Raw genomic sequence first — 17299 nt, 5'->3', positions numbered from 1 at the left:
GCGTGCATAGCTCTCTCATTGCAAATAGTTGAATCTACAACATCGTCACAATGTAAAAAAGACGTTAGTTGTGTGGTCTTATAGTTGCACGATGATAATTTCTATTTTCATATTTGTCCTACAGGGACAGCTGTTTTTATATAGTGGTGTTTTACTGATCACAGTACAGGCAACTGTAATGAAAGGAGGCTTCATGCCTCATTGCAGTATAACTTGTCGCTCACACGTTAGTTATGGTATCTGAGCTCACTGCGAGTGAAGTTATAGTAGATCTGCGACATAACAGCTCCGACACAAGTCCAACATGTTTTTTCCCCATTGACGCTGAAAATCTTCTGCTGCCGACAACTTTCACGTCATGTATTCATTTGCGAGTCGATAAACACATGTACGTCTCAAAGAGCCTATAATGAACGGTTCCGTCTGCTAGAGTAGTTTTATCTGTGCTTGGGAATTGCATTGCGTATCTCTAACCTAACAATCGTACTTTTTTTCGTCTTTTTCTCCCGTCAGTCTTCTGACGGGTTTCATTCAGCCTACCACGAATTTCTCTCTTGTTCCAACCTCTTCATCTCAGAATGCGCTTGCAAAGTACATCCTCAATTACAAGTTATATGTAGTCCAGTCTCTATTTTCCTCTTCTTGTTGTCACTGTTTTCCATATGTCCCTTTCATCGCCGAGTTTGCAGAGACCTCCTCATTCGATACTTCATCAGTCAACATAATTTTCAACGTTCTTCTGTAGCACCACATATTAAATCCTCCGATTCTCTTCTTTTCCAGTTTTCCCACTGTCTATAGTCCATGATTCACTACATACATTATTGTGTCCCAAACGTACCTTCCCAGAGATTTCTACTTCGAATTAAGGCCTATGACTAATACTAGCAGACTTTTTAGGCCAGGAATGCCCTTTTTGCCTGTGCTATTCTAGATTTTACGCCCTTACTTCGTCCGTTACAGGTTATTTTGCTGCATATCAGAATTTCTTAACTTTCTCTAATTCGTGACCAACATTTTTTATGTTCAGTTTCTCGCTATTCTCATTGCTGATACTTCTCATTACTTTCGTCATTCTTCAGTTTACTTTCAATCCACATTATGTACTCATTAGACTGTTCATTCCATTCAACATATCCAATAATTCTTCTTCACTTTCACTGAGGATAGCAATGTCATTCACTCTTGATCGTTACTTTTATTTCCGTCATTGCTTCTTCTGTATATAGATTCTTTTTAATACAAGATCCCCTTTCTTCGTCTTCCAATCCCACTGCTCCCTCTTGGTTCTTGTACATATTGTATATTACCTGTCTGTCCCTATAGCTTACTCCAATTTTTCCCAGACTTTCGGTCAGCTTGCATCATTTTAAATTACCGTACGCTCTGTCCTGGTCGACAAATCCTACGACCGTGTCTCGATTTTTCTTTAGTCTTGCTTCCATTGTCAAGTGCAACGTCAGAACTGCGTTCAAGATGCCTTTACCTTTCCTAAAGCCAAACTGGTCATTGTCTAACAGATCCTCAATTTTCGTTTCGTTCTTCTGTATATTATGCTCGTCAGCAACTTGTTTTCATGAGCTGAAAAGCTGATTGTGTGATAGTTCTCCTACGCATCAGCTCTTGTTGTCTTCGGAATTGTGTGCATGATGTTTTTTTCGAAAGTCTTGTGGTATGTCGCCAGTGTCATAGATGATGTACACCAATCTGAATAGTCGTTTGGTTGACACTTCCCCCAGTGATATCAGAAATTATGATTGTATATATCTTTTCAGAATCACTGTTCGACCATGATGTAATCGAGCTGGAATCTTTCCGTATCTTCGGATTTTGTCCAGGTGTACCTCCTCCTCTTGTGATTCTTGAACATAGTATTCTCCATTACTAGCTGAAATTTATTGCAGAACTCAATCTTTCTGCTCTCTCATTCCTACTGCCAAGCCCATATTCTGCCATGACCCTTTCTTCTACTCCTTATCCCACAACTACACTCGAATCCACCATGATTATTAGGAATTCATGTTCCTTCACGTTCTGAAATACTCATTCAATATCCTGGGATCCTTTCTCTATCTTTTCGTCTTCTGGTTGCGACACCCGCATGTGTAACTGAACTGTTGTTGTCGGTGTTGGTTTGCTGTCGATTCTGATGAGAATAGTTCTATCACTGAACTGTTCACTATAATTCATTCTCTCCTCTGCCTTCATATTTATAAACGAATCCTACTTCCATTGACACATTTTATGCTGCTGTTGATATTACCTCTATTCGTCATGTCAGAAATCACTGTCTTCTTTCGATTCCACTTCATTGACACTCACTTTGCCCGGTTATAGCCCTAGTATTTCCCTTTTCAGATTTTCTAGATTCCCTACCAGGTTCAAGCTTCCGATATTCCACGCCGCGGCTCGTAGAATGTTACCCTTATGTTCAGTATTGCGTCTTTTTCTCATAGTCACTTCCCCCTTGGCAATCCCCTCCCGGAGATCGCACTGCTTAACGCGCCTAATTTCGTTAGCTAGATGGGCGTGGTTGAGTGTACAGACACTCTCTCGTCTTCCGACTGCCGCTGTGAAAAACTTTCTTCGCTTCCTGCCGTGAACGTGCTGACTTGTAAAAAATAAACACATTGTCTTTTGGTATTGACGTAGATACACTGAAGCTACATCGTCCTGGATTTTTTGTGTGTTGATTACTTGTTCACATTCCATTTGGGTAAATATGTATTATGGATTTCGTCTTCAGGTTTATGTATGTGAGGTACTCTGCAGTTGTATTGACTGAGAGCGATGCTAGCTGTTTGTTATAATTTACACCATGATTAGTACACTTGGGGATCATCATCTAATCTCCTTTCCGATATTTGACGATGCAAGTCGCTTATTCCGTTATCTCCCCACTCATTAACTAATTTTTCAGGCATTTGTATGGATATGAGGTTATTTTTCTGTCTTGTATAAAAATACCATTAATTTTGGCGAGAGAGAAAGGTATGATGGTAATACAGTGCTTAGCAGCTCCTATTAATGGGCAAAGTTTTTTCTTTTACACAACACCATGCAGGATTGACAGATACTGCTTTCAATCTTCTGCAACATGAATTAGAAATGATTAGTCTTCACAGTTCTCTTCCTATTAATGATAATACATTTTCTCTCTCGTAGTACGATAGTGTCGATGACGATGCGGCTGTCGTCTTCTTGAGGATTATTCCCGCGCATCCGAAGATTTGCTGCAATGCTTCATGGTGTGTACAGAGGGGAACAAGTGTACTTGAAGGTCGTAGAAATAAAAATACTTTTCTTTCACGAGCTGTCCACTTTTTAACTGATAGACACATAGCGAAAAATATTACTCCGTACACCACGATGGACGAGAACAGAAGAGCGTTGTTGCTTGCATTAAAACAACAGAGGCGCTCCAGGGGGGCGCAGAAAGCTATGCGCAGAAAGCAACGTGTTTTCTCAGTTGTGCGCATGACGTCACGGTGGAAGCAGCTGTGCCAAACAGTACACATTTCAAATTGTGTGTGATTGTTTTTCTTGCGTTGTTTTGTGTTTGAAGGAGTATTTTGACTGAGTTCTTTCTTCTGAGGTACTCAGTCAACAGCGGAAACATTCGGAATTCGGGAGTGTTAACGGTTTTTGCTGTAATTGATATTTGATTCGGAACTGAAATAGTTAGCGATAGTGGACAGCGGAATCAACATTGTGTTCAGCAGCTCTATAGTTTATGGTTCGTCCTGTGAAATTCTTATTGGAGAATCTACAAGTGAGTGAAAATTAATTTTTACAATGCCAGGCTTTGCTGTAACGGACTGTTTTTCCTACAACTGGAGCACAGAGGGAACTGACGTAATGTATCACAGTTTCCCGCGTAATGAAACATTACAAAAACTATGGTTGTCGAAATGTTGAGGGAAAGACAGTGTAAATGTTGCGCATACAAGAATATGTTCTCGCCATTTCGCAGAAACAGATTACTTAAGGGATTTACAGTCTGAATTGCTTAATTTGCCCCGAAAAAGAATGCTCAAGCCAGATGCAGTTCCTTCGCGCAATTTGCCGTGCAGTAGTGCGACTGTCAATGTGTCACCCGCAACAGAAGACAGAACCAAACGGTATAAGAAACGAGAACTACATAAGAAATCTCTGGAAACTCTGGAAAAGCTGTCACCAAATAAGAAACATCATAATAAGAGCACATGTACAGATGACAGTTTTTTTTGAGACACAGATAAAGGTACTTTGATGAATACTATAGCGGCTTTCTTACAAACAAGTGTGTGCAACTTCGAGCTCTTAAGTAAATTCATTTCAATGCGATTAAATTAATAGTTTCTGATTTATTTGAGCCGAGGTTTCGAATTTCAAGTGTGTGTCGGTGTGGTTGTGATCTGACATTTTACCGATGTGTGAGGCATAAGCTGCGAAAGAATATAACTCATCAGTTTTAACTGTAATATTTTAGCAGCAGAAAAGCAGTTTAGACATCTCATTTCTGGTATAAACAAAATCTTCCGCCAAAAACTTGACGTAAACGCGCATGCCGTGTCGTCTGCTTGTGAGCGCTTGCTTCCACGCTGACGTCACTAGGCCAGCCAATGGCAGAGCAGAGCGCTTACTGCCCAACCTTATTATTTAGTAACCTTGGAGGCACTGTAAAAAAGTATGAAGGTATGTCGTTTTTAATTTTTCAGTCGCTCTTTAAATTACATTAATACGGCGTAATACGAATTTATATATCTTTGGTGCAATTAATCGGTGTCTGTATGATTTAATATATCTCGGTTTTCTATGCAGAGAAAACTTACAGACACCTACACAGTCTCTTGTAAATGATGTTTCTGGAAAGAAACATGGTCTACCAAAAGATGTTTGTACGTATAATTCATGTGATTTTGTAGCCACCCTCGTAACAATATAACAATTCATGTTTAATTTTCATATATTTTGGTTCTGGTAAGGTATTAGTTGTCACTCCTCTATCATTGTACAGAAATTCTGAGATGTGCTCACTTAAAGCAGGTTGGTGAAAGAACCACATTCGAGCGCATCATATTCAAATAAGCGAGAACGCGGATTGTCTTCAGCAGGGATAGTGTTTCTGATTTTAAATGAAATTTTCAGTTAACAAGAGAAGTGTGGGTCGCAGTGTATTTTCAAGACACGTTCTTTTGCAATAACGGAGACCTCGAGATTTTGCCATTAAATGAATAATTTTGAATTATAAACAAGAAATGTTTCGTGTGCTTATCTTTACTGCGTATATCCTGCAAGAAATTGACAAACATTTGCAACACCATTCGTGAAATCTGCCATCTGGTCCTCCCCCTCCCCCCTTCCCCCTGGAAGAAAGCGTCTGTATTCATCACTGCTCCAAGGCATTTATTCAGCTTTCTCAATAGGTATCGCTAAGAGGTTTTACGGTCATGTGTGCGTCTTCAAATTTCCCCGTAGATGCAGAAAAGAAATTTGAAACTTCTTGAACTGTTCTCAAAATGTTGAAGAAATCATTCACGACAAGATTAAACGTATTACCCGCACAGCAAACTTTTTAAAACTTCATAGCAATGATAACTTTTGGCCGGAATAAGTTTCTGATTTTCTTCATACAGCTTTTTACTAAGATGCAAATCCAGTTGTGATAGTAGCTATGACTGGTACGCATTCATATGGTCTAGGATTTTTTCGTGTCAGCGTTGATATCCCGACTTAAAAATAGCTTCAGGCTCAAAGCCCTGACATGCCTGCGAGTGACATATGAGCAGTTCCAGCTCTGGAAAACTTGTAACAAAAACAAAAAATCCAATTTTGTAAAACAAAATAAATGAATCATTCTTTGAAGATGTCTTCGGAGCTGGTTGGCACAGTAAATCTCCTACGTAACTTACCCTGCAGGAAAGTTAAACATCAGTTACTTGAAAAAGACCTCGTTCTACATGAGTCTGTCGTCAGTCATCAGTTATTTCATCTGACTATTGACTACAGTCAGCCGATACGTTAAAATGTGTGCAGTAGATTTGAATGCATTATAAAATACAATTTTTAAGATGTTAAGTAAACTGATAAGCAGTTCATACACCCGTCAAAGAGGCGAAAAAAGTATGTTTATGCACAATTGAAACCAAGGAAGTACTTTCCTATCCTTCTACAGTTGCCTGTCCTAAGGTATGTCACGGAACAGGAATATATTTTGGTATAACTGTGTCTTTTGACTTAATCAAAGAGTGAAATAATTCCAACAAGTCGTTAAAAGTTAGTTTGTCTATTCACCGAATATTAACAAGGCAGTAACCACAGGGTTCAGTGTTTTATTTCTTTCATCAGATTTTCACAGTTATACTGATCTCTTAACTTTAATCAATGACTGCGCCTGGACCAACGTATTTTATATTATTGTTAGTACACAATGCTATAATCAATGTATGTAATGTACTGCATGTATTAATAGACATTTTCACTTGTCAAAACAACAAAATATGCTAGGACAGGATTAAGTAATGACACAAAAAGAAGAGAACAGTTAATTAAGTGAAGTCAGTTGTAAATTAGCGTGTTGTTTGTCAAACCTCTCAACAGGTAACAGCTATACTGACAGACACGATTAATGGTTTGCAGGCTACTCCAACCAGTTCCCCATAAGGCAGGAGCGCTGGTTTGTACATAGAGTTCGTGTCCAGTGAAAGTGTGGCTTGAGGTAATTCGTCACACTCCGTGTCCGAGACAGAGGAACCGAGAAACACTCTCTTCCACTGTCACTGAGTGATGGCGACATTAAAGACAATTCGTGGAAGCTAGTCGACCATTTCATTGGAGATCTACATTCTTTTGACAAGCAGTGGCCTCTGCGGAATCTTGTACGTCACAAAATTCTCCAAAGAGGTAGTTCATAGGCTAAAGATCAACATTCGAGAGACTCCAAGTTTTAAAGTCACCTACGTAGGGCAAATTTGAGCCCAGTTTGCTGGGAACATAATCTGGAAGTTTACATTTCAAATGCATTTATGCTAAGTGGGACACTATTTGATACTGAAGTAGGCAGCACCTCGGAACCACATTATCTCTTGAATGGCTCATTTTCAGACCAGTGTTTACTGGAAAATTCCTGCTTCTCTTATAATATACTTTCACTGTGTCAGTTTTCGCTATTAACTGTGATATACCTCACATACAGATCTTGCACTTGGACCCCTCTGGCACCTCTATCAACGTGCGCCCCAAGGAGAGCTTATGTCATTTGGGCCATAAACTGGCACCGTATTACTAGGAAAGTTGACAGAACTAACATTTGCGACAGGCTGCAGAACGATCCTATGGCCACCAGCATATATCTCGCGGAAGGATGTCGACGACAAAATAAGTGATATCATGGCTTGTAGGGAAGCATATAGACAGTTATTTCTCCCTTGATCCACTTCTGAATGGAACAGGAAAGCGAATGACTAGCAGTGGTTCAAGGTACCCTCCACAATGCACTGTAAGGTGGATTGTAAAGTGTGTAGATGATGAGTACATCATTAGTTTCAAATTGGTTGATTTTGCATGTACTTTTAAATAAATGACACACGATACTCCAAAAATGCTGCTCATACCTGTAAGACTAGTATTCGGGAATACACCAGCGTTGTTGATGAGGATGTCGACGCCACCCAGGTTGTCCTTGACCCACTTGAAGGCTGCCAGGATGCTGGACTCGTCACTCACATCCCCCGCGATCGCGTGCAGCTTACCTGGCGCGTCCTTGAGTGCCAGCTCCTATTGCGAGGCACAAATACATTACTGTATACGAGAAAAGAAAAAATAAAAGCAGTCTAGTTACTCAAGTTTTGCTCTGTATGAGATTGCGAACGTACTCATGATTATGTAAGATTTTTTAGAAGCGCTTTTTCCGTGATCCTTATAGGTCGTGCAGATAAAGCAACAAGGTATGCATTCCCTGCAACTGACCACGTCTTGTCCAGATGTGCGTTTACAATAATTGTTTCGCGAAACAGGATATTTCGTGAGACGCCTCTTTCGTCCCTTCATTGACACGGAGCGAAACATTTCACGGAACCAGCAGGGGAAGGATAAAGCCAGCAGTTAGGGCTGTGACAACCAATTCGACGTACTCTGTCGTACTTCCGGATATTACATCCACGATCGCAGTCATGATGATGCTGTACACATATTTCAGGAAGAGAATGGAAACAAGATAAGGCCGCCACTGAAGGAACAAGGATTTACTCCATCGCCGATGGCAGCCTGGAAACCAGTTTGTGGGGGAAACGTCAGAGGAAATTCCTGTAATTACCATCAGTAAACTCATCTGCATCGTTGCAAAAGATTCTGAATGGTTTGTATCATTTATGGGTCGGAATATCGAAAAAAAACAAGAATACGAAATTGAGAGAAGAAGTAACTGTTGAGAAAGACTGGCTGTGACACTGGGATTCATTCTAAAGTTGTTCATGTTGTTGTTGCGGTCTTCAGTCCGAAGACTAGTTTGAGGCACCTCTCCACCTACCCTATGCTGTGCAAGTCTCTTCATTTCTGAATAACTACTCCAGCCTCCATCCACTTCAATCGGCGATTGTGAACCAACTCGTATCTTGGTCTCCCTCTCCAACTTTTATCCCCCCACACTTCCCTCCAATGCTACACTGACGTCTCCTTGACGTCTCAGAATACGTCCTATCAACCGATCCCTTCTTTTCCTGTAGTTACGCCAGAAATTTTCTTTCTCCCCTATTCTGTTCACGACCTCTTCATAGGTTACGCGATCTGTTCTCCAGAAACGCTTTTCTTGCCATTGCCATTAAATTTTTTTCATCTCTTCTACTTTGGCCATCGTCCCCTATTTTATTGCCCAAATTACTAAAATTACCTACTATCTTTAGTGTCCCATTTTCTTATCTAATTCTCTCAACATCGCACGATGTAATTCGATTACGTTCAATTACTCTTGTTTTGCTTTTGTTAATGTTATTTTATATCCTCCTTTGAAGAAACTAACCGTTCCATTCATCTTCATTTACATGTCCTCTGCTGTCTCTGACATAATTATGTCATAGGCAAACCTCAGATGCATTATTTCTTCTTCCTGTACCTTAAATCCTTCTCAAATTGTTCCTTGGCTTCCTTTACTATTTACTCAGTGTAGAGATTGAATAACATCAGGGACAGACTACAACCCTGTCCTGCTCCTTCTCAACCACTGCTTCCCTTTCAAGCCCTTCGACTTTTATAACTGCCGTATGGTTTCTGTACAAGATGTATATACCATTTCTGACCCATACGGAGCTTCAATATGAAATCTAAAGCGCGGTACAATCTCTCTGCCTATGTACCTAAGCAACCATCTTTTTCACGTCCCAACGGGGGTCAAGCTCGCTCTTACCGTGCTTCCTTCACAGCTATGCGCATGAGCAGAGTTTCAGCCAGTTTTCCACAGCTAACTGGGCGATGGCCAAACAAGAAAACGAACTATCAGTCATGTGGGGCGTGGATACAATAAGCAGTTGCCGAAGCTGAATATCACTTTTACATGCTCGAGAAGAACGCCGCTCGAATTTGGTGCAAGACGGTTTTGAAACTTTGTCTGCTGTATGGTCTTTACAGAATTCACAAGAAATGTGTGAGTGTTATTACTGAGCCGTAATCATCATTGCCTGTTGGACTTCTTTTGTGAGCACTTTAGTGAGTGGACCGCACGAATAGTTATGTGTAGCTATCCACTGTGCCGCATAGCTCTTCATACTATTTGTTTTAGGTGTGAGTTGAGCCTGACTTCATTTAAAAAATCTGTCGGCTCCAACGTGGGTATGATTTTATCCATAACGGATATGAGGTCTTGGCTGTAAAAATCAATTTTAAAATGTCAGATCAGCCACCTATTTACACCGTATAAACATTAGAAGTTATGAATTTCGAAGGTCAAGGCTTTATCTGCAGAATTACTGTAAATAAACCTCTAAGAGAGTCCAATATAAAAAATAAACAAAACCAATAAAAATGACAAAAAGTGCCTATTTTCCTCGCAGCAGTGGCTTCCTAAGATGTATATCCACATCATCGTCAACTAATAAAACAGATTAACGTGGCATGGCATATATCACGGCATATGTTATTGAGACGCTGCCAATATCTGTGGGCAACATAAGCCACTCCATTTTAATCTATTTTTTCAGTTGACAGTGATGTGGCTGTACATCCTAAATGACACGGCAGCAAAGAAAGTGGTCAAGTTGTTTTATTATCTTAGAGATTGAAACGTCCCCTTAGAATAATTATACATGACTGCGCTTAAACCGACACACAATATTTTTAGCGCAACGCAATCTGACTTTCAATAATCCCTACAAAAGAGTGGCCCTGAGTAACATTAACCTATACCTTTCACAAATCACTTACCTCACAAAAATCTTCGTTACTCGAACTACTGCAATACAGCGAGCGCCACTACTGCCAGCTAAATAAAAGATTCAAACTACGGAAGGCACTAACTACTGATAGGTATAGTTAGCAAATGAAAGATTTTAATAGAGAACAAACAATGTATTTACCTTAATAGTGTTGAAAAATCATAATATACATAGCAGTTCATGACATCCAGTCTTACAAATTTCAAAACTCCGCCATTTCTCTCCCCACATACACCACTGCTGGCGGCTCACCTCCAACTGTTCAACGCTACGCGCTGTTCACATCCAGCTGCCCAACACTACAATGGCGAGTATTACAACAATACCAATCAGCCACTGACTTCACACAGCACAGCCAGTGATTTTCATACAGAGCGCTACGTAACGTTGCCAATAAGAAAACATAAACAGCCTACTTACATAACCCCCATGCTCCCCACAAAAAATTTTACAAATTGTTTTGGGCACTGGCCAATACAGATTTGAAAAAAATTTTCATAATTACAGTAAGAAAGATATCAAATGCACACACTTATTAATACAATGTTGGTCAAAAGCTAAAATTTTTCTCACAGTCCATAAAGACAGTCCTGATCATTCATCACAGTAAAATTGCAGTGTTTTTCTCAAAGTCTGAGCAGTAAAAGAAAATGCACATGGAAGTAGTGGATTTCCATGCAGTCTTGCAGAAGTAGTGTTGTCCTTCCAACAGAAAGACAATGCTGACTCTTGACATGCTGACAGGTAATGGGTCACAACAGAGCAAACCCACAGCAGAGTCAGTCGAAGTTTTGAAGAATATTGGTAGGTAGGTCATCACAGAACAGACCACTGTAGTCTTGTTAGAGATTACGGTATTGGTGGGCCACCAGAGGTGCAGACCCACTGCAGTCCTTGTAGAAATAATAGTACTGGTGGGTCATCAAAGGTGTAGACCCACTGTAGTCCTTGTAGAGATGGCCAGCAGCCATCTGTTGTGACTGTGCAGGTGCACAATCACCATTGAAGAGTCTTGTGGATAATATAGCAAGTCCATAACCACCACTTGTGCACTCACAAAGTTTTTGGAACTGTCCTTAGAACCAGCAACTCTGTTATCTAGTCCCTTGCTGAATTATTAACACACGTGCAAACACTAACAGTCCCTACTTCTCACATATTGTCCATGTACTATGACCAACAGAAACGTGTGCAGTGAAATGGAACTTACAAGTTAATAATTTGATGAACTGGTATCAATTACAATTTTATAACATAAAAATACAATAACAAAGGTACGAAATACATCATTAAAAACATAATAATACAGATAACATTTGTAGTAGTAGGGGCTTTACAAAAGAATAGAAATAAACATATACATCAGTGTTACAGGAATTATGACATAAGTAAATACATAAAGATCAGAATAACTTTTGAAACATTACCTTCACATATGAGCAACAAAACAGAAGAAATAATGTCTAAACATCTTTTCAAAGTAAATAACATATTATCAGAAAAATTCTACAATGTAACTCTCATCAGATAAACACATAAAGACAAGAAGAACACAAATATACAAGAGTACACAAACACATAGCGGAATAACAGAAAGGGAAAGGACATGGTTTGTTTTACTGCAGTATCTTGCAAACAAAACTTTCTTTACTTCTTGGAGATCTCCCTTCATTCTTCATTATTTCAAAAAGTGCTATTTATACCTGCTATCTGTACTTTTTTCGTAAAACTTCTCAATGCATTTCTTCCAATTCATCGCAACTCATTCTCTTATATAGTCTACCCCCTCTTAAATCTACTGAGCTCAGATGCTAAACTAAGGGACGAGGCAATGCAGCAGCATAAAACAATTAATACAAACAGCAATGAAAAAAATGGAAATTGTCAAAGCAAGCTGCAGTAAATCTAAATTACCAAGCAATGCAACATTACAACTAATATGAGCCAAGGTGCAGCAACAAGAAAAATAAATCAGTAGTAAAACTAGCTTAACAGAGTAATACAAAGTGAAATTTAGTAGCACTATGCCTGGCAAACAGCAGCAGCAAATGCAATAACTTATATCTAAACATGACAAAACTCAATCAGAAAATATATGACACTAAAAATGGCCATGTCTAATACCTATGTCACATCTTAATACTAGAGTGATGCATCACGATAAGTTACTGTAGCAGACAAGTTACCAAATCGTTTGAAAAATTGTTTATGCTTTCCTGTGAAGGGAAATGTCTATTTGTGCTCTCTTTTCTAAGAAAGTACATCATAAATGTATTCTTTCCTGGGTCTGTAGACAGAAAATAGTGATATTAGTACATCTATTAAATTTTATAATAACCAATGCTGCAGTGCAGCTAGAAACTAGATATTAAACGAAATGAGCAAATATATATAGCCGATATAGAGGTAATGCATGAAACGTCATTCACTAGGCAAATGGCATCTCCAAAGGCAAAAGAATCTCTCAACTAGAAAGACAATAAATGTAAAATGTTTCTCATCATTTCATTAGGCATTTCAGTAAATATCATAAATTAAGAGCTCCACAGTGTAATCATATGTTTTCAAGTTTGAGTGTGTCGTATTTGCGATGCTTTCTACAAAGGAATGTTAATAGCGAGGATAATGGCCTCTTTTTTTTCTCCACCTGTGCCTCTGAAAGACACACACTAATGCTTTTTTCCGGGCGACTTGCGCAGCTGGGTGCCCACGACGCATTACGTGCAGGTGGTCACTTAACTTTCTTACCGAAATATTTACAACACCAGTTTGCACTACAGTGACAGTCTCATATAAAAATTTCACAATTCGAGAATTTGCGTTGCAAATCTGTAGAAACAAAATCCTATAAATATAACAGTGTCCAAAAAATATTCGTCGACATTGTGATACATTCATGCATTTAGACACATTTCATAATTCTTAAAGTTCGATTCTTGGTTTCCAACATCCTTTTTCACAAGTCAGAGTCCCTAACCACTACTTATTATTCCTTACCTTATTACACATATACATATTCGTCGACACTTCTTCAATATTTCATCGTAATAAATACATAGCATAATCAGATTCCTCATATAGCATCATCTCATTGATCATGAACATACCTCAAAAGCATAATACACATTGTCGTCGTAATAATATCATAACATTTCAGTCTAATCTCAAAAATGTCGTAGCTTTCTGCAGTAATTTCAAAACCTAAAGAAAATTCTCTGCTCATTTCAATAGTGTCATCTACCTCAAATGTACTTTAAAAATCATGATCTCATACCAAATACATCATTCAAAGCTCTCATAGTATCACAATGGTTCTGAAAAAATATGAACAGTTCACAAAGTACAGACAATATAGAATTTCGTAAGTGTGAAGTAATCCAACTCTGTAATTGCATAAACATGTGTCACTGACATAGTAAAAAAAATGTTTGCTTCTCTGTTAAATAATCAGATAGCTGTGTAATTTTGTGTTAGAGAAATATGGTACCGATGTGTAAAGTTGTATAAGCAAATTCCATATTAGCTAGGGCTCCTTGTGTTTGCCACACACATGGTACACAAAGTAAATGTGTACCCCCATAAGGATTAATGTAATTATACCCTCAGGTGTTACAGATTACAGCAATGGAATGAAATGTATCACGGAAAACTTTCTTTGTAATTGAAAAATCTTGAAAAATAAATGGTTTAAGTACAAAATTAATCACTCAAATGCGTGTCCTGTAGCGCTAAATGTGCATCTTGCTGTAAGATAATTCTGTGGAAGTGTCATTGCTACCGTCCTCTGTAAGCAAAGTTCTGCTGAAGTCAATGTACTTACCTCATCATAAACGAAAGTGAAATGCTTTGCGTATAGATATCGTAGTTATTACGTACCTTACCATGATCAAGAAAGTACTATAATGTAACGTATTGTTGTGCTATGGAAAAGGCTATCTCATTGTAGCTATACCACAAAAGTTACTACTAAAACATGTTTTACTTTCCAGAATATTTCAGAAAAACTGTGCAGATATAAAACAGAAACACTGCAGAAGCAACATTGTAAATTGTCACTCATTAGTAGCGTCGTGATAAAATCGTCTAGCTGTCACATAAACTAACCACTGCGTCATCTGGTATCTCACTGAAAGTACTTTAAATCCAGAATGTATTTTCAGGTAAACCAAAATGTTGCATTAAAATCTCATTAGCAGTACCAGTATATGTTCTAAGTATGTAAGCCTTGTAGTCGTTATGTAATCGTCCAATTAACAAGCAAGAATGTACACACACAATAACACTGTGTCGTCTGTTCACTATAACAATGCATTCGTAATTTCTCTTTAAATAAGTTCTCTTGGTTCTTGACTGGATATTTAACTTCAAACATTGTTGCATAGTAACAGTTTCTAAGTCTGACAATGCATACTAGTAATGTAAAGTGAAAAGTTATATGGCAAAGACAAAGTTAAAAAGCAGATAATTTTTCAATAAACGGTTTTACATGTGAAATGTGGTGCAATCCTTTACTCTTCCTAGTACGCAGAGTTTCAACCTGAACGCAATTATCATGCGGTATACGTCGATAAGGAACACTGGAATTTTTCTGAAGGTTAGCGTCTATGTTATTTTTCTCAAGCCAGCGGGCGCACGTGGCTGCCTGCGGTTCGAGTCATTGTCTGTTTCTTTGTTGGCGCGCGTCGTTACTGGGATTAGGAGACCTAACGTTTACTAATTCACCTTGTCGAGAGGGCCCTGCCCTGTTTAAATCCCGCCAGTTCTGATGCAATTCAGGTCTGTCGTTACGATCATATCGTCTGTCGTCATGTCGGTAGATTCCATAGTTTCTTTCTTGTCGGTCACGTGATGGAGAATTTCTCCCTGAATTATCACTGCACGGTCGACCGTTGCGTCTGAAGTTATTCTGTCTCCCGTGATAATAATACTTCTGGTTGCCATATTGTCTGTTTCTATGATTGTCTCTGTTATATTCATTACTACGGAAATGCGATCTTTCTCTGTAACTATTACTCTGCCAGTGGTTGTCATATGGGTGGTGTCTGTTTTGGCCACGATTTGTGTTGTGAGAATAGCCTTGTCGTGTCCATTTATTATTTCTGTTATCGCGGAATTGTGACGGATGTGACCTGTAATTGTTGTGTTCCTGTTTTCGCGTTCCGCGATTGTCAGTGTCAATTTCTAATTCTTGTAAGAGTCCCTGAAAAGCTTCGATGTCGTCTTTGCAACGTCCTGCCAAAATAACATGTTGTAAATGTTCAGGTAATTTGATTAAGCAAATGCGGATGAGTTCTGAGGGGCTGTATGGGTTTGACAGGTACTGATTCTTGTGCAACATGTCTTCAAAATATTTCACAAGACTGGAAAATTCAGATTGTTCGAAATGTTTCATCATTATGATGCTATGTTTTACTCGGTCTTGTGTAGCTTGAGACCAGTATGCTGAGAGGAAGGCATGATAAAATTCTCCTTCACTGTGGCAATCGTGAATGACCGATCGCATTCTTACAGCTGGTTCATTCTCTAAATAGACACACATAAATTCTAATCTGTGCTCTAATGACCAGTTGGGAGGAAAACAATGAGAGAATTGATGGAGCCACGCTTGAGGATGAATGTCGTTGCCAGAATTCTTAAATGTTTTAAATTTACGTGTAGTAATGAACAGCTTATAGTCAAAATCATCATGTCGGCGAGTCGCATATCGGTCATTGTTACGTCGTTTCGGCGGTTCCATTTCAAAATTCGTTGCACCTTGCCAATTTCTTTCATAATTTCCGAAATGCGCTGTGTTATTATTTTGTGGCTGCTCCGTATTTCTATGTCCCTCTTCCCGTATTGGAGCGCGAGTGTCCTCTGAAATACGTAATTCTTGTATTACCTGTGTCAGCTGATCTTGTACTTTCCGGATTTCTCTTTGGTGTTGCGTATTAATTTGATTCTGATTTTGTTTGAATCTCCTAATTTGTTCGCACTCTTCTGTGTCATTAAAGACTACCGATTTCGTGTCATTCAGATTATCATCTACCTTCTTAGATAAATTATTTAGCTGATACGAAAGTTCAACTACTTTCTTTGATAATGAACTAATTTCCTCCATATGTCTTTCTGAACCAATTTTCAGAGTATCTACTGTGTCCTTTAAGTTTTCCTGAGTCTTTGCAAGTTGCATAACCGAATCGGTAGATGCAACTGAGTCAATTTTAGCTTGCAAGGTCTCATGATTTTCATGAACAATAGTTTGCAGTTCTTTTATGGCTGCTTCGTGATTCTGTAATGCATTTTCATGCCGCGAAAAAATAGGTTGGAAATGCTCACAAATTTGTGTTTTTACGTCATTACAGACTTTTTGACATTTCGATTCTATTTTATGTAACTCAGTAGTTAAATCTTCACGTGTTTGTTCAAGCGTGGTGTGAAGATTTTGTTCCATTGCGTCTAACTGTTGCTGTATTTGTCTCTGGTGTTGTTCCATTGTGTCTAACTTTTGAAGATTTTGTTCCATTATGTCTAACTTTTGGAGCTTTTGCTGTGTTTGTCCCATTTGTTGTATTAATTGTAATAACAATGCACTGGTGTCTGAAACATGTTCCTCAGTGCTTTTCGGTAGTGAATTTGCACCGGCAACATTCATATTTTGACAAGCAGAAAATGTGTCTTGACTTATTTGAGAAAACGGTGAGGACCCAAAACCCGAATCTACAGTATTGGCAAGATTGTGTCCTGTCATTTCGGATTCCTGAGACGAGCTGTTGCCGACCGATCGATCGATAATGCTTCCCTATTCACTAATTGTTTCACTGCCTACACCATTATTTGCAGCCCGCTCCATTTTCCTATGCACAATTACCAAATTACTATATTTTGCCCTTGATACCTTCACAATTTCAAAG

At 38.8% G+C, this 17299-nt stretch overlaps 1 protein-coding gene across 1 annotated transcript in view; it reads right to left on the bottom strand.

The window, feature by feature from the left end:
* Positions 1-17299, bottom strand: part of LOC124712212 (farnesol dehydrogenase-like) — an 88163-nt gene that overhangs the window by 59580 nt on the left and 11284 nt on the right. The window contains exon 3 of the mRNA XM_047242507.1: positions 7596-7758. Coding sequence (XP_047098463.1) covers positions 7596-7758 — 163 coding nt within the window. The remainder of the gene's footprint in view (positions 1-7595; positions 7759-17299) is intronic.

The sequence above is a fragment of the Schistocerca piceifrons genome, chromosome 8 (genome assembly GCF_021461385.2).
Source record: "Schistocerca piceifrons isolate TAMUIC-IGC-003096 chromosome 8, iqSchPice1.1, whole genome shotgun sequence".
Taxonomy (NCBI): domain Eukaryota; kingdom Metazoa; phylum Arthropoda; class Insecta; order Orthoptera; family Acrididae; genus Schistocerca; species Schistocerca piceifrons.
Note: the sequence above shows the minus strand (reverse complement) of the source record. Positions and strands in the feature narration are given on the sequence as shown.